This window comes from Harpia harpyja (genome assembly GCF_026419915.1).
Source record: "Harpia harpyja isolate bHarHar1 chromosome 26 unlocalized genomic scaffold, bHarHar1 primary haplotype SUPER_26_unloc_2, whole genome shotgun sequence".
Lineage (NCBI taxonomy): Eukaryota > Metazoa > Chordata > Aves > Accipitriformes > Accipitridae > Harpia > Harpia harpyja.
Genome location: NW_026293174.1, coordinates 50311 through 71656, shown reverse-complemented (window position 1 = coordinate 71656; position 21346 = coordinate 50311). Strand labels below are relative to the sequence as shown.

Here is a 21346-nt window from a genome sequence, read left to right as displayed (position 1 = left end):
AAAGAGCCGATTTTCACCCATTTCCTCCGCCGCTCCGACCTCGCTCACGTTGCGGGTCCTGCTCCCCCTTCACCCCGGGGTGAACCGCTCCCGCCGGCCTCGCCCTCCCCGGCTTCCTCCCCTCAGAGCCGCGCCGCAGCTCCCCGACTCATTAATAGCTCATTAATCGTTAAAAACGGTAATTAATCAGCGCGGACGCTCCCGTCTCAAATGGCTTTATTCGGCGTCTGCTGGGGGCAGGAGGGGGGCTGGGGGGGGGGGGGCGAATTTGGGGGGCAGGAGGAGGCCAGCGGGCCCCCCCCCCCCCCGCAGCTGGGTGGGAGGGGGGTAACATGGCGGTGGGGGGGGGACAAGCTTTTGGGGGGGGGCTCAGTCGTCCCACTCGTCGTCCTCGTCCTCCTCTTCGCCATCGTCCCCCTCGTCTGAGGGAAAGGAAGGGGGGGGTGGTCAGGGTTGGGGGGGGGGGAACACACACACACACACACAGACACGCGTTGGGGGGGGCCGGGGGGGGCTCACCCGAGGAGTGGATGACTCTGCTGCGCTTCTGCATGACGTCCATCAGGGCCCCCACCAGCCCCCCCCGCGTTGGGGCCGCCGCCGCCGCCCTCGGGGGTCTCTGGGGTCTGGGGGGCCCGGGGGGGGGGTCAGGTCAGGGCTGCCCCACGGCGGGGACCCCGACCCACTGCCACCAGCACCGTGGGAATGGCCCCCTCTGCTTGTGCCACCCCCAGGGGATCATGGGACCCCCCCAACAGCCCCAGGGGATTATGGGACCCCCCCCATCAACCCTAAGGTATCATGGGACCCCCCCCAACAGCCCCAAGGGATCATGGGACCCCCCCCCAACAGCCCCAAGGGATCATGGGACCCCCCCAATCAACCCTAAGGTATCATGGGACCCCCCCCAACAGCCCCAGGGGATCATGGGACCCCCCCCCACCCAACCCCAGGATGGGACCCCCCCAATCAACCCCAGGGGATCATGGGACCCCCCCCAACAGCCCCAGGGGATCATGGGACCCCCCCCCAACCAAACCCAGGATGGGACCCCCCCCAATCAACCCCAGGGGATCATGGGACCCCCCCAACCAGCCCCAGGGGATCATGGGACCCCCCCCAACAGCCCCAGGGGATTATGGGACCCCCCCCATCAACCCTAAGGTATCATGGGACCCCCCCCAACAGCCCCAAGGGATCATGGGACCCCCCCCCAACAGCCCCAAGGGATCATGGGACCCCCCCCAATCAACCCTAAGGTATCATGGGACCCCCCCAACAGCCCCAGGGGATCATGGGACCCCCCCCCACCCAACCCCAGGATGGGACCCCCCCCAATCAACCCCAGGGGATCATGGGACCCCCCCAACAGCCCCAGGGGATCATGGGACCCCCCCCCAACCAAACCCAGGATGGGACCCCCCCAATCAACCCCAGGGGATCATGGGACCCCCCCCAACCAGCCCCAGGGGATCATGGGACCCCCCCCCAACCAAACCCAGGATGGGACCCCCCCCAATCAACCCCAGGGGATCATGGGACCCCCCCCAACCAGCCCCAGGGGATCATGGGACCCCCCCCACCCAAACCCAGGATGGGACCCCCCCCCAATCAACCCCAGGGGATCATGGGACCCCCCCAACCAGCCCCAGGGGATCATGGGACCCCCCCCCACCCAAACCCAGGATGGGACCCCCCCCCAATCAACCCCAGGGGATCATGGGACCCCCCCAACCAGCCCCAGGGGATCATGGGACCCCCCCAACCCCCCCCCAGGGGATCATGGGGGACCCCCCCCATGCCAAGCCCAAGGGATCATGGGACCCCCCCAGCCGCCCCCAGGGGATCACGGGGACCCCCCCGCCCCAGCTGACCTTGTTGAGGGTCACGCCCTGGCGGATCTGGTCCAGCAGAGCCCCCCGGCCCGAGGGGGGGCCGGGCGGGGGGGGGGCCGCCGCCGCCCGCCGCCGCCGCCGCCGGAGGGGGGAGGGGGCGGGGGCGGGGGAGGAGGGGGCGGGGCCGCGGCCGCCCCCAAGGGGGGCGGGGCCGCGGGCCGGGGGCGGGGCGGCGGAGCGGGAGGGCGGGGCCGCGGGGGGCCCGCCCCGGGGAGGAGGCGGGGGGCCCCCTGGCGGCGGGGGCGGGGGGCAGCGGCCCCCGAGCGGCTGCGGGGGGGGGCCGGGGGGGGGCGGAGGCGGCGGGGGCCCCCCCCGGCCCGGCGGGGGAGGGGGACCTGGGAGGGGAGAAACGTTAATTAGTGCCTTAATGAGCGCCCTGCACCCAGTTACCCGCGGGGGGGGGGGGGGGGGGGGGGGCTGTATGGATTCTGTAATGGGGGGGGGGGTTCTATGGACATTACCATGGGGGGGCTTATAGATTCTATAATGCGTGGGGGCTGTATGGATCCTGTAATGGGGGGGGGGGGCATATAGATCCTATAATGTGTGGGGGCCGTATTGATCCTGTAATGGGGGGGAAGTTCTATGGACCTTACAGGGGGGGCATATAGATCCTATAATGTGTGGGGGCCATATGGACCCATAATGGGGGGGGAAGTTCTGTGGACCTTACCATGGGGGGGTTTATAAATCCTATAATGCATGGGGGCCGTATGGATCCTGTAATGGGGGGGGCATATAGATCCTATAATGTGTGTGGGCCGTATAGATCCTGTAATGGGGAGGGGGGGCTGTTCTATGGACCTTACCATGGGGGGGGCATATAGATCCTATAATGCTTGGGGGCCGTATGGGCACCGTAATGGGGGGGCCCTATGGATCCTATAATGGAGGGGGCTTTGTGGGGGGGCACAGGGCCCTTGAAATCTTTGAGGGGGGGGGGGAATATGCATCCTATAACGCCCAGGCAGGGGCCATGCGGAGGAGGTCCATACGGCCCCCACGCCCCACCGGGTGGGGGGGGGTACCAACACCTATAGGTGCCTATAGGTGCAGCGGGGGGGGGGGGGGACACACACGACTCACCCTGTCGGCGCATCTCCTCCCGCACGGCCTGCAGCCCCCCCCGGCCCTGGATGAAGTCATGGATGAGGCGGGAGGTCTCGGCGTCGGCCAGCTGCGCCTCGCTGATGCCGGCCCGGGCAAAAAGCGCCCGCAGAGCGGGGTCCAGCGCCGCCACCTACGTGCCCCACACCGTCACCCCACACCGTCGCCCCACACCGTCGCCCCACACCGTCGCCCCCTGACCCACGCCGGAGGGCGGTGGGGTGTGGGGGGGGGGGGGGATGCGGGAGCCACCTACATCGAAACCGTTGTTGGGGTCCCAGCCGATATGACCGACGTGCCTGGAGGGGGGGGGGGAGAGCGATGGTGAGGAGCTGCCCCACGGCGGGGGACCCGTACGTGCCCCCCCCAACACACGGTGGGGTCCCCTCCACCCCATACATCCCCATACATCCCCCCCCCCAAAGCCCCAGACCCCACTTGAACCCAGAGGGGGCCCCGATGTCGGCCTTGGAGATCTTCTTGCGTCCCTTCTTCTGCTCGCCAGCCGTGGGTCCCGCCGTGGGTCCCGCCGTGGGGCTGGGCAGCCCCCGGTAACGGGATGCCGTGATGTCAGGGTTGGCGATGGGCACGGCCGGCAGCGGGGGGGGCTGCGAGGGGCGAAACCCAGCTGAGAAACTCGCCATGGGGCAACGACACCCCGCTACGGGAGCGGGGACCCCCCCCCCCCCGCTATGGGGCAGGCACTCACCGCTGCCATCGGCGGCGGGCCGCCGGGGTCCGGGGCAAACTCCCGCAGCGCTCTGGGGGGGGGACACACACACAAGGGGTGTTGGTGCCGCACCCCACGGCGTCCCCTTACGTCCCCCCCGGCTCTGTCCCCCACATCACGCCCCCCCCCTCGAAGCCCCCCGGATGGCGGCGGGGGGGGGGACTTACCATCACCAGGGGGTGGCGGGGGCGGGAGCTGCCGCTTTTCTGGGGGACAGAGGGGAGAAGGGGTGAGCGGGGGTCTGGGGGGGGGGTCCGGGGCACGGTTTGGGGGGGGGGGGGGGCTGTTTTCTCACCCCGCCCCGCTGCTGGCGTCGGCGCAGCCGCTCCTGGACCAGCCCCTCGAAGGCGGCCGCCTCCCCCTCGTCCGCGAAGTTCAGCCCCGCCTGGCCCTCCTGCGCGGCCAATCAGGGGCCTGGCCCACGGGACCCGCCCACAAGCAACAAGCCCCTCCCACGTGCCCTCAGCCCCACCCCTTGGCCCCTCCCTCCCATGTGCCCTCAGCCCCACCCCTTGGCCCCTCCCTCCCACCTGCCCTCAGCCCCACCCCTTGACCGCTCCCACATGCCCTCAGCCCCACCCCTCAGCCCCACCCCTTGGCCCCTCCCTCCCACCTGCCCTCAGCCCCACCCCCCATGTGCCCTCAGCCCCACCCCCTTGGCCCCCCCACCTGCCCTCAGCCCCACCCCTTGGCCCCTCCCTCCCATGTGCCCTCAGCCCCACCCCTTGGCCCCTCCCACATGCCCTCAGCCCCCACCCCTTGGCCCCTCCCACGTCCCCTCAGCCCCACCCACAGGCCCCATTGCAACACCCTTAGCCCCTCCCACAGCCCCTTAGCTCCGCCCCAGACCTCTCAGCCCCACCCACTGTCCCTAAGCCCCGCCCACAGAGACCCTCCAGCACACCTGTCGGCCCCGCCCCCAACCCAGAGCTCCCCCACCGGTGGCCCCGCCCCTCCCCGTGGCCCCGCCCACTCACGTGGGAGGCGAAGGTGTGGAAGAAGGGGGTGGGGGCCGTGTAGCCCATCTCCCCGTGCAGCTCCTGCTCCCACCACAGGCTCCCGGCCTGCGACACAGCATGGGGCACCCGGAGACCCCCAGGGACCCCCCCCCAGGACCCCCCGACCCCGAGAGACCCCCCAGGGACACCCCCCGACCCTGGGACCCCCCCCGGGACCCCAAGAGACCCTCAGGGACACCCTGGGACCCCCCCCGGACCCCCTGACCCCAAGAGACCCCCAGGGACACCCCCCGACCCTGGGACCCCCCCCTGACCCCAAGAGACCCTCAGAGACACCCCCTGATCCTGGGGACCCCCCCCAGGACCCCAAGAGACCCTCAGGAACACCCTGGGACCCCCCCCCCAGGAACCCCCAAGGACACCCCCCCGACCCTGGGACCCCCCCCCGGGACCCCAAGAGACCCTCAGTGACACCCTGGGACCCCCCCCCAGGAACCCCCCGACCCCGAGAGACCCCCAGGGACACCCCCCGACCCTGGGACCCCCCCCCAGGACCCCCCTGACCCCAAGAGACCCTCAGGGACACCCCCCCAACCCCGGGATGCCCCTGACCCCACGAGACCCCCCCCCCCCCAAGGACCCCCCCAGACTCACGGCCAGGCAGTAGAGGCGGATGAAGTAGGAGCGCCGGGGGCTGTCCCGCACCAGGCAGGCGACTCCGCAGCCCCGCTTGGCCCAGGCCCCCCCCCGGGCCCCCCCAGCTCCGCCACCACCAGTTGCGCCACCGCCGTCGCCAGGGTCTGCAGGGACACCGTGGGCTCGGACACCCCCCCCTCTGCAACCCCCCCCCCCCCCCAAACCACCCTATGGCCCCCCCCCAAACCCCCCACGGCCCCCCCCCAGCAGCACCCAGTGCCCCACATTTCTCTCCTGAGACCCCAAGGACACTCCTCAAATCCCCCTCAGGGCCCCCCCCAGACCCTCCCATGGGACCCCAGCCCCCCAGGAATCCCCCTCAGGGCCCCCCCAGGACCCCCCCAGCTCCCCTCCTCGCCCCCTTCCAGTCCATTAGCCCCGCCAAGGCCACCAAATGCCCCCCCCAAATCCGCCTCAGGACCCCCCAGGACCCCATGGGACCCCCAGGTCCCTCCAGTACCCAATTACCCCCCCAGACCCCCCCAATCCCCCCTCAGGCCCCCCCCCCCCCGGCCCCCCGGCCCCTCACCACACATTTCCGGCCCAGGAGCTCGAAGAGCCGCAGGTTTTCCTGCTGCTGCAGCAGCCCTGAGGGGACGTTGTCCCCCCCCGGGGCCCCCCCCCGAGCCCTATGGCTCATTCCCCGGATGCCTGGGTCCCTCCGCTGGACACCTGGGACCCCCCCCCAAAATGCCTGGATCCCACCCCCCCCACCCCCTCCCCGGAACGCTTGGGTCCCTCAGAGAGGCTTCTTCCGCCCGGAAGCACCCAGGGCCCTGAGGTGGCGGGGACGTCACCTCCGGACTGGGAGGGGGAACTGGGGGAACTGGGAGGGACTGGGAAGGATGGAGAGGACCTGGGAGGGACTGGGAGCAGCCTCTCTGCAAACACAGGCAGCCATGGGGCTGAAACTAGGGATACTGGGAAGAAATGGGAAGCACTGGGGGGAACTGGGAGGAACTGGAAGGGGACTGGGGCGACTGGGAGGGACTGGGAGCAGCTGGGAAGGATGGAGAGGACCTGGGAGGGACTGGGAGCAGCCTCTCTGCAAATACAGGCAGCCATGGGGCTGAAACTAGGGATACTGGGAAGAAATGGGAAGCACTGGGGGGAACTGGGAGGAACTGGAAGGGGACTGGGGTGACTGGGAGGGATTGGGAGCAGCTGGGAAGGATGGAGAGGACCTGGGAGGGACTGGGAGCAGCCTCTCTGCAAACACAGGCAGCCATGGGGCTGAAACTAGGGATGCTGGGAAGAAATGGGAAGCACTGGGGGGTGACTGGGAGGGACTGGGAACAGCTGGGAAGGATGGAGAGGACCTGGGAGGGACTGGGAGCAGCCTCTCTGCAAACACAGGTAGCCATGGGGCTGAAAACTAGGGATACTGGGAAGAAATGGGAAGCACTGGGGGGAACTGGGAGGAACTGGAAGGGGACTGGGGTGACTGGGAGGGGGACTGAGATAACTGGGAGGGGGACTGACATAACTGGGAGCAGCCTCAGCCAATGCAGGCAGCAACGGGACTAAAACTGGGGATACTGGGACTTGAGGGCACTGGGAAGATCCCATTACTGGCCCCTCCCACCCAAGCTGGGGACCCAGGCGTCCGGGCACCTCCACTTTGGACACCGCAACGCAGACCGCAACCCCTTCCCAGTCCATACTGGGAACTCCCCAGCTCATACTGGGAGCCCACAAGCCGCTTCCTAGTTTGGACTGGAAGCTGTAATCCCTTCCCAATCCACGCTGGCAGCCCCTATCCCTTTCCAGTACGGACTGCGCACCCCTTATCCTTCCCCAGTCTACACGGGGAGACGCCCAGTTCATACTGGGAGCCCCATTTCCCCCCTTTCCCAGTACAAACCAAACCCCCACACCCCTCCCCAGTCCGCGCTGGCAGCCCCCAACCCCTTCCCAGTCCATACTGGGACCCCCCAGACGACAGTCGTGGGCGTCAGGTTTATTCACGTCTTCGGCACCTCACAGACCCCCGGGCGCCTGGGTCCCCCCGCAGGAGGTGGGGGGGGGGCAATAAATAAGGAGCGGGGTGAAAAGGCACCCAGGGCGGGGGAGCAAGAACTGGGTTGCAGTGGTCCATACTGGGAGAACCCGTATATGCATTAAGATCCCAGTCAGGGCGCCCTACCGGTCCATACTGGTCCATACTGGGAGAACGCAAGGCCACACGGGTGAAGAGATCCCAGGCAAGATGCTGTACAGGTCCATACTGGTCCATACTGGGAGGACGCAAGGCCACACGGGTGAAGAGATCCCGGGCAAGATGCTGTACTGGTGCATGCTGGTCCGTACTGGGAGGACGCAAGGCCACGCCGGTGAAGAGCTCCCAGTTGGGCTGCCGTACTGGTCCATACTGGTCCGTGCTGGGATGGCTGAAGGCCATGTCAACGCAGTGATCCCAGTTGGGATGCTGTACTGGTCCATCCCACTCTGACCCAAGGCGATGCATACGTGGGGCTCCCAGTTGGGCTCCCAGACCCTTCCTGGTCCATACTGGTCTGGCCCAAGGCAACGTAAATCCAAGAGTTCCTAGCTAGCATGTCGTAGTGCTTCATACTGGTGTATACTGGGAAGCCCCAAGGTGCCGTAAAACCCCAGGGGGGAGACACCGGGCTGTACTGGTCCATACTGGGGTGTCTCCAGACCCCCTGTGGGGATCTATGGGCATCCAGGGGTCCATACGTCCCCGGGGGGGGGGGGGGGGGGGCTGTGGGACCCCATCTGGTGCCTACAGGGGTCCGAGGGGTCCCCGAGGGGGATCTCCACGGTCCCTATGTTGACCTATAGGTCCCCAGGGGTGTCCCACGCCGGCCTATAGGCCCCCGTGGCGACCTGTAGGATATTTACGGGGTGCCTACGGTGCTCTACAGGTCCCCAAAAAGGACTTACGGGTCCCCGTGGGGTGTCTGTGGGGTCTCTACGCTGCCCTGTACGTCCCCCCGTCGGCCACCGGTGTCCCCACAGAGGACCCACGGTGCCCTACAGGTCCCCACGTTGACCTACGAGTCCCCCCCAGTAGCCTACTGGTCCCCAAAGACGACCTATACGTCTCCCACGATGTCTACGGGGTCCCCACGGTGGCCTACAGGTCCCCTGCAGCGTCCTAGGGGTCCCCGCGTTGTCCTACGGGCCCCCCCGCAGTGACCTAGCGGGTCCCCAAAGACGACCTACGGGGATCCAAAGTCCCCCGGGATGTCTGCGGGGTCCCCACGCTGACCTAGGGCTCCCCGCGATGGCCTGGGGGTCCCCAAAAAGGACCTACGGGTCCCCAAAAAGGACCTACGGCTCCCCACGTGGTGCCCGTGGGGGTCCCCCGTGTCCCCGCAGGGCCCCTGGGCAACCCCTAGCCCCCCTTCCCCGGCACCCCTAGCCCGTGGCGGGCCCTCCCGGGGGTGCCCCCCCCCAGCCCTCCAGGTAGCGGGCAAAAAGCCCCTTGGCGCGGCGCAGGACACGGGGCAGGTGGTGACGTCGCACCAGGCGGTCGAAGTGCATGGCCACCTCGTTGTAATCGGCTGCCCGCGCCATGACGGCCTCCCGTTGCTCCAGCAGCATGGCCAGGCAGAGGAAGAGGAGGAAGGGGTTCCCCTGCCCCAGCTCCTCCGGCGGCGGCAGCGGCGCCCCGTCGTCCTCCAGACCCACCTCCTCCTCCGAGGACGAGGAGGAGGACGAGGAGGAGGAAGAGGAGCACGAGTCCTCCCAGGCCCAACTGCCCCCCCAAGGGTCCTCGGGGGCGTCAGCAGCCTCCCCGCCCGCGCTGGGGTCATCACGTACCTCTCCGGGGTCTTCACCAACCTCACTCGGGGAGCTGGGGGCGTTGCCAACCTCTTTGGGAGTGTCGCCAACTTCTTTGGGGACCTCGGGGTCTTTACCGGTCTCTTTGGGGTCTTCGCCAATCTCTTGGGGCGCGTCGGGGTCTTGCCCAACCCTCTCGGAAACGCTGCGGTCAGCACCGACCTTTTCCAGGGCGTTCAGGTTTTCACTTAACTTCTTAGAGATATTCCGACCTTCGCGAGTCTTCTGGAAGACGCCGGGGTCGGCACCGACGTTGGCATCTTTGCCCGGCTTCCTGGAGACGTCAGGGTCTCCGCAAACTCCCTTGTAGATGTCGGGTTGTTCGCCGGTTTCCCTCAGAGCGCTGGCGTTTTCGTTGACCTTCTTGGGAACATCGGGGTCTCGGTCAACCTCCTTAGACACATCGGGGTCTTCTCTGACATCCTTGGGGCCAGCAGGGTCTCGGCCACCATCACTGGAGACTTTGGGATCCTCTCGGATACCCCTGGGGACCTTAGCACCACCTTGGACCTCCGCAGAGGCCTTAAGGCCACCCTGGCTATCCCCAGGGACCTTGGCATCCCGGGAAATCTTCGGATCCTCTTGGCCGTTCCAGGAGCCGTCAGGACTAGGCTGGACGTCCCCAGAGACCTCAGGCTTCTCGTGGTCGCTCCCAGAGCTCTTGGAGCCACCCTGGACATCGGTGGAACTCTCGAGACCCTCTTGCTCATCCCTAAAGCTCTTGGGACCCTCCTGGACGTTCCTGGAGCTCTCGGGACCCTCTTGGATGTCGCTGGAGCTCCTTGGTTTCTCTGGGTCTTTGCCCGAACTCGCGGGAGCCTCTGGGACGTCCACGGAGGCTTTGGAACCAACTTGGACATCGCTGGAGCTCCTGGGACTCTCCTGGCCGTCCCCGCAGGCCTCGTGCCCGCCTCGACTGCCAGGGGCCTCGCTCTCCCCCTGCTGCCGGCGTCGCCGGCGCGGGGGCCGGGGCCGCAGCCCACGCCGCTCGCGCAGCCCTCGGCAGGCCCGGCGGGGCCCCAGGGGTGCTCCCAGGAGGGGAATGCCGTCCGGTGGGGGCGGTGGAGCGGGTGGCAGCGAGCTCCAGGTGATCTCCAGCACCCGCAGGGCATCCTCGAAGGCGAATTCCCGCTTCAGCTCCAGCAGCAGCCAGCGGTAGCAGAAAAGCAGGTCGTGGGCGCCGCGGGCAGCCAGGAAGGCCCAGAAAGGGGGGTCGGCGCGGCGCAGGAGGCGTCGGAGGTGGGCAAAGGCGCGGGCCAGCCCCCGGCCGCCAGGGCGGAAGCGGGGTCCGAGGCGGCGCATGAGGGCGCAGAAGCAGAGGAAGGCTTGGGCCTCGTCGTCCAGCACGGCCAACAGCGGGGCGGCCACGTCCGACATGCCTTGGCAGTAGGAAAGGCGCGGGTGGCCCAGGGCAAAGGTGGTGAGCAGTGCCTGCAGGGCGGCCAGGTGGGGGTGTCCTTCCTCAGGGCCCCCAAAATAGGGGTGCCCCCGGTCGGTGCGCACCACGTCCTTTCGCACGGCCGCCCCCACCAGCGCCAGCTCAGCCGGGGCTGCCCGGGCGGCCAGGAGGGCTTTCAGCGCCGCGTACTCGCCCGCCTTGCGCCGCAGGTGGGCCAGTCGCTCCTGCCCCGACAGTCCCGCCGGGAAGACGTTCAGCAGGTACCGCCAGACCACCTGGAAGGGGGGGGGGGGGGAGATAGGGCGGGGGGGGGGTCAGGAACGCCGGGCAGACCGAAGGGGGCCGGGGGGGAGCCAGGGGAACCCACCTTGCGCAGGCCGGGCTCAACGCCGCCGTGGTAGACGTGGAGACGCAGGTCATGGGGCCGCAGCAGCCGTCCGCCGGGGCCCAAGTAGGTGCGGAGGTCAGCATCGCTCAGGGGGGCGCAGGGGGGCGGTGGCGGGGGGGGCGAGGGAGGGGAGCCCTCAGGCCACGCCAGGGCTGCCTGCGCCCGGGCCAGCGTCCGGCCCACCTGCGGGGTAAACGGGTCACTGGTGGCGCTGGGAGGGGGGCTGGATGCGCGGGGAGCTGTGGCGGGGGAAACTGGAAGCACTGGGAGGGAATGGGAGCACTGGAAGAGGACTAGGGCTTGCTGAGAGGGGACTAGAAGGCAACTAGGACCGTAGAAAGGGTGTCGAAGGGAACTAGGGACACTAAGAGGCACTAGGAGGGAACTGGGATGGCCAGAGGAGCAGGAGGGGTGCTCCATGAGGTGTCAGCAGGGTGGGGGAACCCAGGGCCCCCCCCCAGACGCCCAGGTCCCACTCACCTGTGCCAGCAGGGCCTGGGTGAAGGGCAGCGCTGCAGCCAGGAGCGAGCGGCGCTCGGGGAGGGGTTCCACCGCTGCCACCTCCCGGGGGCTGATGATGTCCCAGTCCTCCAGCAGCGGGCCTGCAGCACCCAGAGGCCTGGGTCCCTCCACTGGACACCCAGGCACCCAGGTCCTCCTCCTGACACCCACCCCGCACGCCTGGGTCTCTTCCTAACACCCACCCTAGGGGGACTGAACAGCCGGGTCCCCCCCCAGCCACCCCCCTGGGGATGCCAGGGTTCCCCTTGTCTAAAACCAAAGACTCCACCAAGGCCCCCGGGTCCTACCTCGCTGTCCCAGATGCCCGAGGCCCACCACCCTCCTCCCCCCGAGGACCCCCCACTCACTTTCAGCGGGGGGCCGGACATCGAGGCGCAGGCGCAGCGTGGGCCGGGCGCAGGCAAAGGCGGCCGCCAGGTCGCCATCGCTCAGCAGCGGCACGAAGGTCTCCTGGCCTTGGGGATCGCGGGCCGCGAAGCTGACGGAGAAGCTCTTCTTCCTGAGAAGATGCGAAGGGGTGCTCAGCAACCGAGGCCCCCCCAAGGGGATGAGGCGGCCGAGGATGGTGGCGGGGGGGGGGAGGGGGGGCCCGGGCTCACCCCTGAAGGTCGAAGGCACGGGCCAGGATGTGCTGCAGCACGTCCAGCGACGTGATCTGCGGGTCGACGGCGAAGGAGCGGAACTCGGGCGGCAGCAGCCCCTCGCTCTTCTACGGGCACACATCAGCCAGGTGCGGCGAGGGGGGGGGACCCAGGGGCCAGGCCGGAGCCCCGGAGCCGCCCCCCGCCCGGCCCGGCCCGGCCCGGCCCGGCCCGGCCCGGTCCCTCACAGCGGCCCAAAATGGCGGCCGCGTCCCGTCGCCGCGGCAACAGCGCCTCAGCGCGCACCGCCCCCCCGTCCCTCATTGGCCACCGCCCCCCCATGTGACCTTTTCGGCGGCAACCCCCTCCGCCGGCGCCGGTCGGCCACGCCCCCCACCCGCGGTCTCTAACAGGATAGCCACGCCCCCGGCGGCATTTAGTCCCGCCCACCCCGCGGCGGCCCCACCCCTCAGGCTACCGCGCACCGCCTCCGGCCTTACCCCGCCCCCTCCCACCTTAGCCCCGCCCCCTCTACGCCCGCACCGCCCCCCCTCACCTTGACGCGCACGCGCACCACTTCGCACTCCTCCTCCAGCGCGGCCCCGCCCCCCGGACAGACCCCGCCCCCCGCAGCCGCCATGGTGGGGGCGGGGCGGGGGGACTCCGCGCAGGCGCAGAACGAGCAGCGGCGGGGTGTCGCCGCCACCGCCCCCCTACCGGGAAAGCGGGGGGGGGGGGGAGGTGTTACGTCACCGTGCTGACGTCACGCCGCGCCTCTTCCCCCCCCCCCTCGGTGGAAAGCGAGGGCCGCGGGGGGGAAGATCCGGAGCGGCGCCGCGATCGTCCCCGTCTTGCGGCCGCGGCGACGGGCAACAACATCCGGGTCGGCGCCCGGAAGTGACGTCACCGGGGCGCGGGGGCGGGCGGGGAGGTTGGGGCAGCGCGCGGCGCCACCCTTATGTCATCGCGTACCCCCTCCCCCCCCCCCAAAAAAACCGGAGTCAATGACGCGAACTGCAGCGGTTCACATCGACTTTATTAACGCGGAGGGGGCGGGGAAACCGAGGGGGAGTGCATGCGGGTGTGTTCCCCCCCCTCTTAAAGTGGCAACGTCCACCCGAGCGGGCCCACCCCCTTCCTTAAAGGGGCAACGTCCCCTTCAAGCAGCGAGGCCCCCTGACCCGCCAGGGGAGGCGGAGCCTACAGCAGCGGGGCGGGGCTAAGGCGAGGCCCCGCCCCTCAGGGCGGGCCGGGGGGGGCGGTTCTCTCCTTGCTGAGTCGCGCCAGCTCCTGCGACAGCGCCTCCAGGTCCTGGGGGGGGGTGGGCGGGGTCAGAGGCCACACCCCTCGCCTCAGACCCTGCCCCCTTCGCCCGAGGCCCCGCCCCTTTCGCCCGAGGCCCCGCCCACCTGGCCCAGGTGTAGGTTCTTGGTGAGCTGCTCCTCCAGCATGTTCTGCAGCTTCTTGTTCATCTCCCGCAGACCCTCCTCACCCGGCCCCGTGCCCCGCCGGGGGGGACCGGGGGGTCCCGCCGCCTCTGGGAAAGGGGGGGGGCCCACACGGAGCCGGGGTGAGCAGGGGGGAGGCGTTCAAAGGGGGGGTGCGGGGGGCCGGGACTCACCCAGGCGGCTGTCGCGGACGAAGCTCTGGATGATGGCACTCTTGCGGCACAGGTCCTCCGCCATCGAGGCGCTGCTCACCTCCAGGTGACGCACCTGGGGGGGGGGGGGGGGGGGAAGGAAAGGGGCGGCGGTGATACGCCCCCCCCCAGCACCCACCCCCCCCCCCTCCCAGTCACACCCAGTCCCCCCCAGTACCTTCTCCTCCAGCAGCCAGCGCTCCTGCTGGCTCTGGGCCAGGCGCTGGAACAGCTCCGCCACCTCTGCGGGGGACAGGCCCCCCCCGCCGGGTACCCCCCCGCCGCCGCTGCCCCCCCCGGGGCTGCCTGAGCCTGACTGCGGAGATGGAAGGGTGGGGGGAGGAGGATCAGCAGAGGGAGGGGGCTGCACCCCCTCGCTGAAGCCACACCCCCTCGCTGAAGCCACACCCACAACACAGCTCCACCTCCCCGCTCCGGTCCCGCCCTCAACTGGGGAGGGACCAGTATGGGCCATGTCCCACCCACAACCCAGCCATGGCCCCTGCTGTGACCCCACCCGAAGTTCAAGCCACACCCCTGCAAGCCACACCCCTGCAAGCCACACCCCTGCAAGCCACACCCCTGCAAGCCACACCCACCCACCCCAGCCACACCCCCACCTACATAGCCCACCCCTGGTGGGAACAGCCCCCTTCCTCAACCAATGGAAGCCTTAGGCCCCACCCCATCAGGCCCCACCCCGTCAGGCCCCACCCCATCAGGCCCCACCCACCTTGGTGCTGCCAGGGGCGGAGCCATCGCGGCCCAGGGAGGAGAGACTGCTGCTGTCACCCCCCGGTCCCCCGCCCGGGGGACCCCCCCTTCCAGCCCCAGTTCTTCCAGCCCTGGGAGAGGGGAGCAAAAATGGGACCCAGGCAGGTCCCACCACCACCCCCCCCCAACCCGGGGGGCCCCCCCCTCTGCCTCTGGGGAAGAGAGAAAGGGGGTTCGGGTGCCCCTGTAGCACCCCATCCCTATGGGCACCCAGGCACCCCCCCCCCACCTTACCCCACACCCCCCAGGGGACCCAGCACCCCCGACCCCCCCCCCCCCCAACACCCATTTTCCCTCCTACCAGCAGATCCAGACACCCCAGTACCACCCCCCCCGCCACCTGCAGACCCACGAGAGCCCCCGCAAGGGGACCCAGGCATCCAGGAGCACCCCCCCCCTCAAGGGGACCCCAATGCCTGGAAGCTTCCCCCCCACACCCCCCCACACCCCCCCCCAAGGGACCCCGGCGTCCGGCTGACCAGTACGGGCACGGGTGGGCGCCAGCAGCTCCTGCAGCCGCTCCTGCAGGCGGTCGGCCCGGCGTCGCTCCAGCTGCAGCTGCCGCTTCAGGTCCTTCAGCTGCGGGGGGGGGGCACGGGGACAATGCGGGGGGGGGGGTCAGGGCCCCAGACGGGACCCCGGCCTCTGGACAGCACCCCACCCCCTGGGGACCCTCACCGCAGCGCTGCCCTTCTTCTCCAGTATGCGCTGCCCATCTCGGACGTCTTTCAGCTCCTGGGGGAACACAGAGGGTCGGGGGGGGGGATTTGGAGGGGTCCCAGAGAGGATTTGCGGGTGCTGAGGGGAATCTGGCGGGTCCTAGAGGGCTCAGAGAGAACCCAGGAGAACGCGGGGGGCCAGAGAGAATGTGGTGAGGGGATCCAGAGGAGTTTGGGGACCCTGAGAGGGGATTTGGGTTTTCTGGGGGGTACTTGGGCATCTCAGGGTCTCTGGTGGGGACATCTGAGGGCGCCTCCATAGGAGAACCGGGGGTCCCAATGAGCTTTCGGGTGGTCCCAGGAGGGCTGGAGGATCCCACGGATCTGCGGTTCCTGGGAGGGGGGCCGTGAGAGGGTCCCAGTGGGCTCAGCGAGGGGCTCTGGGGGTGGATTTGGGGGTACCTGGCGCAGCGCCTGGCCCTCAGCCTCCTGCAGCTCCCGCTGCCGCTCGGCATCTCCCAGCGCCGCCTGCAGCTCCCCGACACGGCCCCTGGGGACAGCAGGGGGGTCACACCCACTCCCGACACCTATAGGGCTCTATAGGGCCACGGGGGAGAGGACACGGGTCCTATAACACCCCAGGTGCTCCTACAGCCTCTGTAAGCCTGGTGGGATCTCTACAGCATCGCAAGGCCAATACAAGTCTTTACGACGTCCCTACAGATTCTGCAGCACCGCTGGGTCCCTATAGCCTCTAAAAAGCCATAGGTGAACCTATGGGTCCTACAGGGTCTGGTGCACCCAACAGGTGCTGCGACTTTCTAAGAATTTCTGCTGAACACGTAAAACATACAGAAACCACCTCCATTTCTTACAACGCTGTAAAACGATTGTAGTTTCTGTACAGTCAGGGAGCACCATACGAGTTCCCTGCAGTCCCTCTGCACCCCACAGCATCCCAAGGACCCTATAAAACCATACGGGTCCTTACGGTCTCTGCAGCATCCCAACGTTTTCTAAGTCTTCTATAAGACCACAACACACTACGTAACTCCCCAGAATCACCTATAATACATATAACACCACGCACACCTATAAAAATACTATATTAACGACACCCCCCCAAAATCCTTCACAGCTCCTACGCTCGCTACACCGATATCGGCATTGCTATAAACATTTCTACGGTCCCCATAGCTCCGCAGGGCTGCCTATAGCCCCCCCCTGGGGTCTCTGCGGCTCCTACACCCGGGGCGATCCCCTATAGCCACGTGCTCACCTCCAGCTCGGCCCGGTGCTGCTCGGCACGAGCGCGGGCGGCCGCCGCGTGCTCCTGCGCCTGCCGCTCCAGCTGCTCCTGCGGGAATGGGCTCGGTGGGGACCGGGGCGGGCAGGGGGATCCCTACCCCGGTGGGGGGCACGGCGGAGGGGGGGGGGGGCTGACCTGCGCCTGCCGTCGGCCCCGCTCGCTCTCCCCGCGGGCGTCTTCCGCCTCCGCCAGCCGCCGCCGCAGCCCATCCCGCTCTCCCGTGCACGCCTGCAGGCGCACCGCCGGGCACACGCCTCGCACGCGCGCCCCGGGACAGCGGGGTGCAGCCAGGGCACCTCGGGGACCAGGGCCCCAAAACCCCCCCAGGGATGGGGTCAAGGAACCTCTGGGACCCTCCCAAATCCCCCCTGGGGACCCCCGAAACCCCCCAGGAATGGGGTCAGGACACTTCTGGGACTCCAAATACCCCCAGGGAACACCCAAAAACTCCCCAGGGATGGGATCAGGAGCACTTTGGGGAGCTCTAAACCCACCCATAGACGCCCAAAACTCCCCTGGGACAGGGCGAGAGGCACATTGGGGACCTCAAAGCCCCCCCAGGGATGCAAAACTACCCCCAACAGGACTCCAAACCACTCTGAGGATTCCTCAACCACCCCCCAAGGGACCCCACACCACCCCCCAAGGGACACCCAACCCCCTGGGGACCAGATGAGGGGCACTCTGGGGACCCCCCCACCCCCCAAGGGACCCCAAACCACCCCCCAAGGGACACCCAACCCCCTGGGGACCAGATGAGGGACCCCCACCGCCTCCCCGGGATTCCCCAGCTCCCCCCCAGTCCCACCTGGAGCTGGGCGTTGAGGGCATCACGCTGCGCCTGGGCCTCCTGCAGCTCCCGGGCCAGGGCCCCACGCTGTTCCCGCAGCCTCCACCTCCGCCTGCCCGCCCCACACAGCGCTCTATAGGGCCCTATAGGGTCCAGCGGCACTGCCCCGGGGCCGGTATGGGGACGTATAGAGCTGCTCCAGGCTGCCCGGGGCTGCCCAGACCCAGACAAAGCTGCCCTGGGGCCATCAGTTGCCACGTGAGGCTGTATAGATCCTATAGATCCCCGTAACGCCGTAAGTGGCTCAACCCCACCCTTCCCACGTCACAGGGTGCCTCTCCAACACCCCCAGGGTGCCCCCGCACCAAGGGGTGACCCCCAGCAGCCTCCCAGGACCCACAGGACCCCCACAAAGCCATGGGGCACCCCTAGGATCCCCCCAGCACCCCAGGGGACCCCCCCCAGGAACCCCCCAACGCCGGGAGATGCCCCCCCCAGGTGCCCCCCACCTGGGCTGCAGCCTCCAGCTCCTGCTGCAGCTGCTGGTTGCGGGCCTGGAGCTCCCGAAATTCCTCGTCCCGCCGGGCTCGGAGCTCCTCCACCTCCATCCTGGGGTGCACAGGGGGACCCAGGTGTCCAGGGGGGGTCCCAGGCATCCGGGGGTGGGGGGGACGCCGGGTCCCCCCTATGACCCCCAGGGGCCACCCACCGACTGTCCCTGAGCAACGTCTCCTTTTCTGCCTGCAACTGGAGAAAGCTAGGAGAAAAAGAAATAAAAACAGACAGAAAAAAAAATCAAAAAAACCCCACGTTGTGCCTTAAAAAGAACCCCGGCATCTGGCCCCCCCCAGGGGGACCCGGGCCCTCTTACCTCTCCTGCTTCTTTCTCAGTTTCTCCGTCAGCTGTGGAGAAGGCACACAAAAATCGCTATTGGGTGGGAGGAACACGACCTCTCCCAGCCCCCAAATCCCCCCAGACCCCACTGAGAGCCCCCAGAACCCCCAAAGTGCTCCCAAACCCCTCTGAAACCCCAGAAATCCTCCTGGGACACCCCTCGGATGCCCCCAAATCCCTCTGGGACTCCCCTCAGGGTCCCAGGACCCTCCTGAGCTCCCTGAGACCCCCAAAATCCCCACAGACTCCACTAAGGTCCCCCCAGGAGCCCACAAACCTCTCTGGGACCCCCAACCCTCCCATATCCCCTATGGGAACCCCCTGCCCCCCCCCAAATGCCCCCCAGGGCCCCCCCAAAAGGCCCCCCCCCCTTACCTTGGCCACTTCTGCCTGCAGTTGGGCCACCTCTGCCTGCAAGAGACTCCATGAGACCCCCAGAGACCCCCCCCATCCCCTGTTTCACCTACACACCTCGCAGCCTGCTATACCTCCACGGCGAGCCGTTGCTCCTGAATTTTTAGCTTTCAATTACATTTTTATCCTGTGTTTCTCAAAATACTTATCAAAATTTCCATCCCCTACCCCAGCCCAAATCCTCCTACGTGTTTTTTTCTGTTTCATATTCTTCCACAAGTCTTCTGCTCCTTTATCGATTCCCGAACTTTACTCTCCCGAACTTTACTCCCCCCATACCTTCCATTTCTCCCCACATCCACTCATCGCTCCCGACCTCCCCACGCACCCCCACGTTTCCCCCAAAATTCTCCTCCCCCGTACCCCTAAACCTTCTTTAAACTTTCCCCAGATCTTCTACAAACCCCCTGAGACCCTCAGACACCCCATACTCCCCCACAACACACCTGAGCAGCGGGTGCTGGGGGGTTCCCTGCACGGACCGTCGCCCCCGGCCCCCTCCTCTGTCGGCCGCAGCTCCCTGGGGGGATCCGGGGGGGCTGCGAGGGTGGGGGTCAGACCCACGGACCCCCACAGGGCCCATAAACCCTCCCCAGCCCCACAGGGACCCGCAGAGCCCCCGTATCCACCAGACAGGCACCCTGTGCCCCACAGAGACCCCATATCCCGCCCCACAGAGAATGATACTACCCATATGAACACCCACTCCCCCCATGGAACCCCCCCCCCAGATCTTCAGGACCCCAACGCCCCCCAGGGAGGATCCCAGAACATCCCCACACCCCCAGGGAACCCCAAACTCCACAAAGACCCTGACACACACCCCCCTCCCCACACCAGGCACCCCCTCACCATCCGTAGACGCCGGGGGGGCCACGCTGTCTCCAGCGGCCCCATCCTGGGGGGGCTCTGCGGAGGCCAGGGAGTCACGGGGGGGGTCCTGGGGGGCCCCCCTCCCGCAGCTTGCCGGTTTTCCTCCTCCAGTCCCTCGATCTGTGCACACAGCTGGGACCCCCTCCCAGGTCAGGCACCCGTAGGACCCTCAGGCCCCCCCCGCCAGGAGCAGGGAACCCCCATGGGACCCGAAGAGACCCCCCCGAGACCCCTCACAAGGCGTCGGGCATTCCCTGTGATAACACTGGGCATCGCCAGGGACCCAAAACGATACCAAGAGATCTCCCCGCATCCTGAAAGTGGCACTAGGGACCCCCAGGGACCTTCTGGGTCCTTCCCCTGGTGAAGCAGAACCACCCAGAACGACACTAGGGCCCCCCCAGGAACCCCTGAAATGGTACTAGGAGGCTCAGGGGGACATTACAGCCCCCCGGGATGGCCCTGGGGGACATGGTGGGGGGGATACTGAAGTCCCTGGGGGGCCCGGGACCCCCACCTTGGCCAGCTCGCGCAGCAGGGTGCTGTTCTGGAGGCGGAAATCATCCTCCTGGCTCTGGAGCTTCCCCTGCAGCATCCGCGGTCTCCCCCAGCAGCGCCTCCACCTCCTGGGGAGAGCCCCACCACCGGTACCCTGTGGCTGGGACCCCCAGAACTCCCCCCAGGCCCCCCGCAAACCCCCTCTGGACCCCACAGCACCCCTGACAGCACCCACAGCAACCCCCGACACCCTCAAACACCTCCGTGGACCTTACAGAAATCCGCACGACTCACCCAGGAACCCGTCAAGATCTCTTGGGACACCCCCGGCCCCCCTAGAGACTCCCCAGGGACCACCCAGGATACTTAGAAACCCCCCCAACATCCCTAGAGACTCCCTAAGCCCCCCCAGCACCCTTGTAGGCACCACAAGGACCCTGTGAGCATTCACAGGGACCCCCCCCCAGCACCCCTAGAGAGCTCCCAGGATCCCCCAGCACATCCAAGCACTACTCCAGCATCCTGAAAGACCCTCTAGGGCCCTTTACCATCCCAGAACCCCCCCCAGTACTTCCAGGGAACCCCCCCAACCTCCTCTAGCACCATTAGAGACCCCCCAGGACCCCCCACACCTCCAGAACCCCCTCCAGAGACTCCCGCAGCACCTACAGAGGCAGCCCCCCCAAGACCCCCCCCACCAGTACCTATAGAGATCCTCATCAAAATCCCCCCCAGCACCCGCACAGAACCACCCAGGACCCCCCCCCAGCACCCGCACACAACCACCCAGGACCCACCTGCGCCTTCTTACTCTTACTGAGGGCCTGCAACAGAAGCGGGGGGGGGTGTCACAGCAGGACCGGGGGGGGGCAATCAGAGACCCCGGCAGGGGATCCCCCTTACCTTGTTGGCTTTAGCCAGGTCCTTGTCCAGCGCCTGCACCCTCTGCCGCAGCCCCGAGAGCTCTGCGGGGGGAGACACGGGCCGTCAGGGGGGAGGCAGAGCCCGGGCCGGTCCCGTCCCCCCCCCCAACCCCCATCCCACACCCGTACCGGCGCCGTTCTTCCGCAGCTCGTCCGAGAGGCGATAGTTCTCCGTCCGAAGCTCCAACAGCTGCGCCTGGGAGAGGGGGTTACGGGGGTGTAAGCGGGACGGCAACGGCGGTGAAGCCGGGACCCCCGGCCCCCCCGGCCCGGCCTCACCTGCATCCGCTGGAACTCCTCGGCCGACAGGGCCTGCGCCATCTTGGCGCCGCGGGAGGACCCCGCCGCGCGGGGCGGGGCCGGAAGCGGACGCTCTGGCGGACTTGCAAGGAGGCCTAGAGACGCGGAAGTGATGTCACTCCGCGGCCATAGAGCTGGGGAGGGTCAACCCGACGGGTAGAGGGGCCCTGCGGGTACCATAGAGA

The 21346-nt window shown here is 68.1% G+C and overlaps 3 protein-coding genes and 2 long non-coding RNA genes across 5 annotated transcripts; 1 reads left to right on the top strand and 4 right to left on the bottom strand.

The window, feature by feature from the left end:
* Nucleotides 1-355: 355 nt before the first annotated feature.
* WAS (WASP actin nucleation promoting factor) lies at nt 356-6068 on the bottom strand. Its single transcript, XM_052779264.1, is given in 13 exon segments — nt 356-422; nt 520-619; nt 2004-2230; nt 2982-3135; nt 3259-3301; nt 3441-3609; nt 3712-3763; nt 3900-3938; nt 4028-4126; nt 4710-4796; nt 5346-5434; nt 5437-5491; nt 5917-6068. Coding segments are annotated over 13 exon segments (1278 nt in total). The 5' UTR covers nt 6028-6068; the 3' UTR covers nt 356-369.
* Nucleotides 6069-6115: 47 nt separating this feature from the next.
* Nucleotides 6116-6663, bottom strand: LOC128137994 (uncharacterized). The gene is made up of 3 exons (XR_008233933.1): nt 6572-6663; nt 6408-6531; nt 6116-6367 (listed from the first exon to the last, which is right to left on the bottom strand). It is a non-coding gene; the product is annotated as an uncharacterized LOC128137994 (long non-coding RNA).
* Nucleotides 6664-8096: 1433 nt separating this feature from the next.
* On the top strand, nt 8097-8498 carry LOC128137995 (uncharacterized). The gene is made up of 3 exons (XR_008233934.1): nt 8097-8192; nt 8224-8338; nt 8391-8498. It is a non-coding gene; the product is annotated as an uncharacterized LOC128137995 (long non-coding RNA).
* Nucleotides 8499-8741: 243 nt separating this feature from the next.
* On the bottom strand, nt 8742-12931 carry TBC1D25 (TBC1 domain family member 25). The gene is made up of 6 exons (XM_052779268.1): nt 12644-12931; nt 12106-12215; nt 11854-12005; nt 11465-11586; nt 10964-11167; nt 8742-10871 (listed from the first exon to the last, which is right to left on the bottom strand). Exons 1-6 carry the CDS (start codon nt 12725-12727, stop codon nt 8772-8774), a joined length of 2772 nt encoding a protein of 923 aa, XP_052635228.1. The 5' UTR covers nt 12728-12931; the 3' UTR covers nt 8742-8771.
* Nucleotides 12932-13141: 210 nt separating this feature from the next.
* Nucleotides 13142-21275, bottom strand: GRIPAP1 (GRIP1 associated protein 1). The gene is given in 24 exon segments (XM_052779273.1): nt 13142-13398; nt 13497-13624; nt 13709-13802; nt 13905-14042; nt 14460-14546; nt 14549-14571; nt 14980-15079; nt 15179-15235; nt 15622-15709; nt 16440-16516; nt 16604-16696; nt 17277-17471; nt 17768-17867; nt 17968-18015; nt 18130-18161; nt 18529-18564; nt 19014-19106; nt 19420-19572; nt 19958-20038; nt 20040-20066; nt 20736-20762; nt 20842-20903; nt 20991-21057; nt 21141-21275. Coding segments are annotated over 24 exon segments (1920 nt in total). The 5' UTR covers nt 21183-21275; the 3' UTR covers nt 13142-13326.
* Nucleotides 21276-21346: the final 71 nt, after the last annotated feature.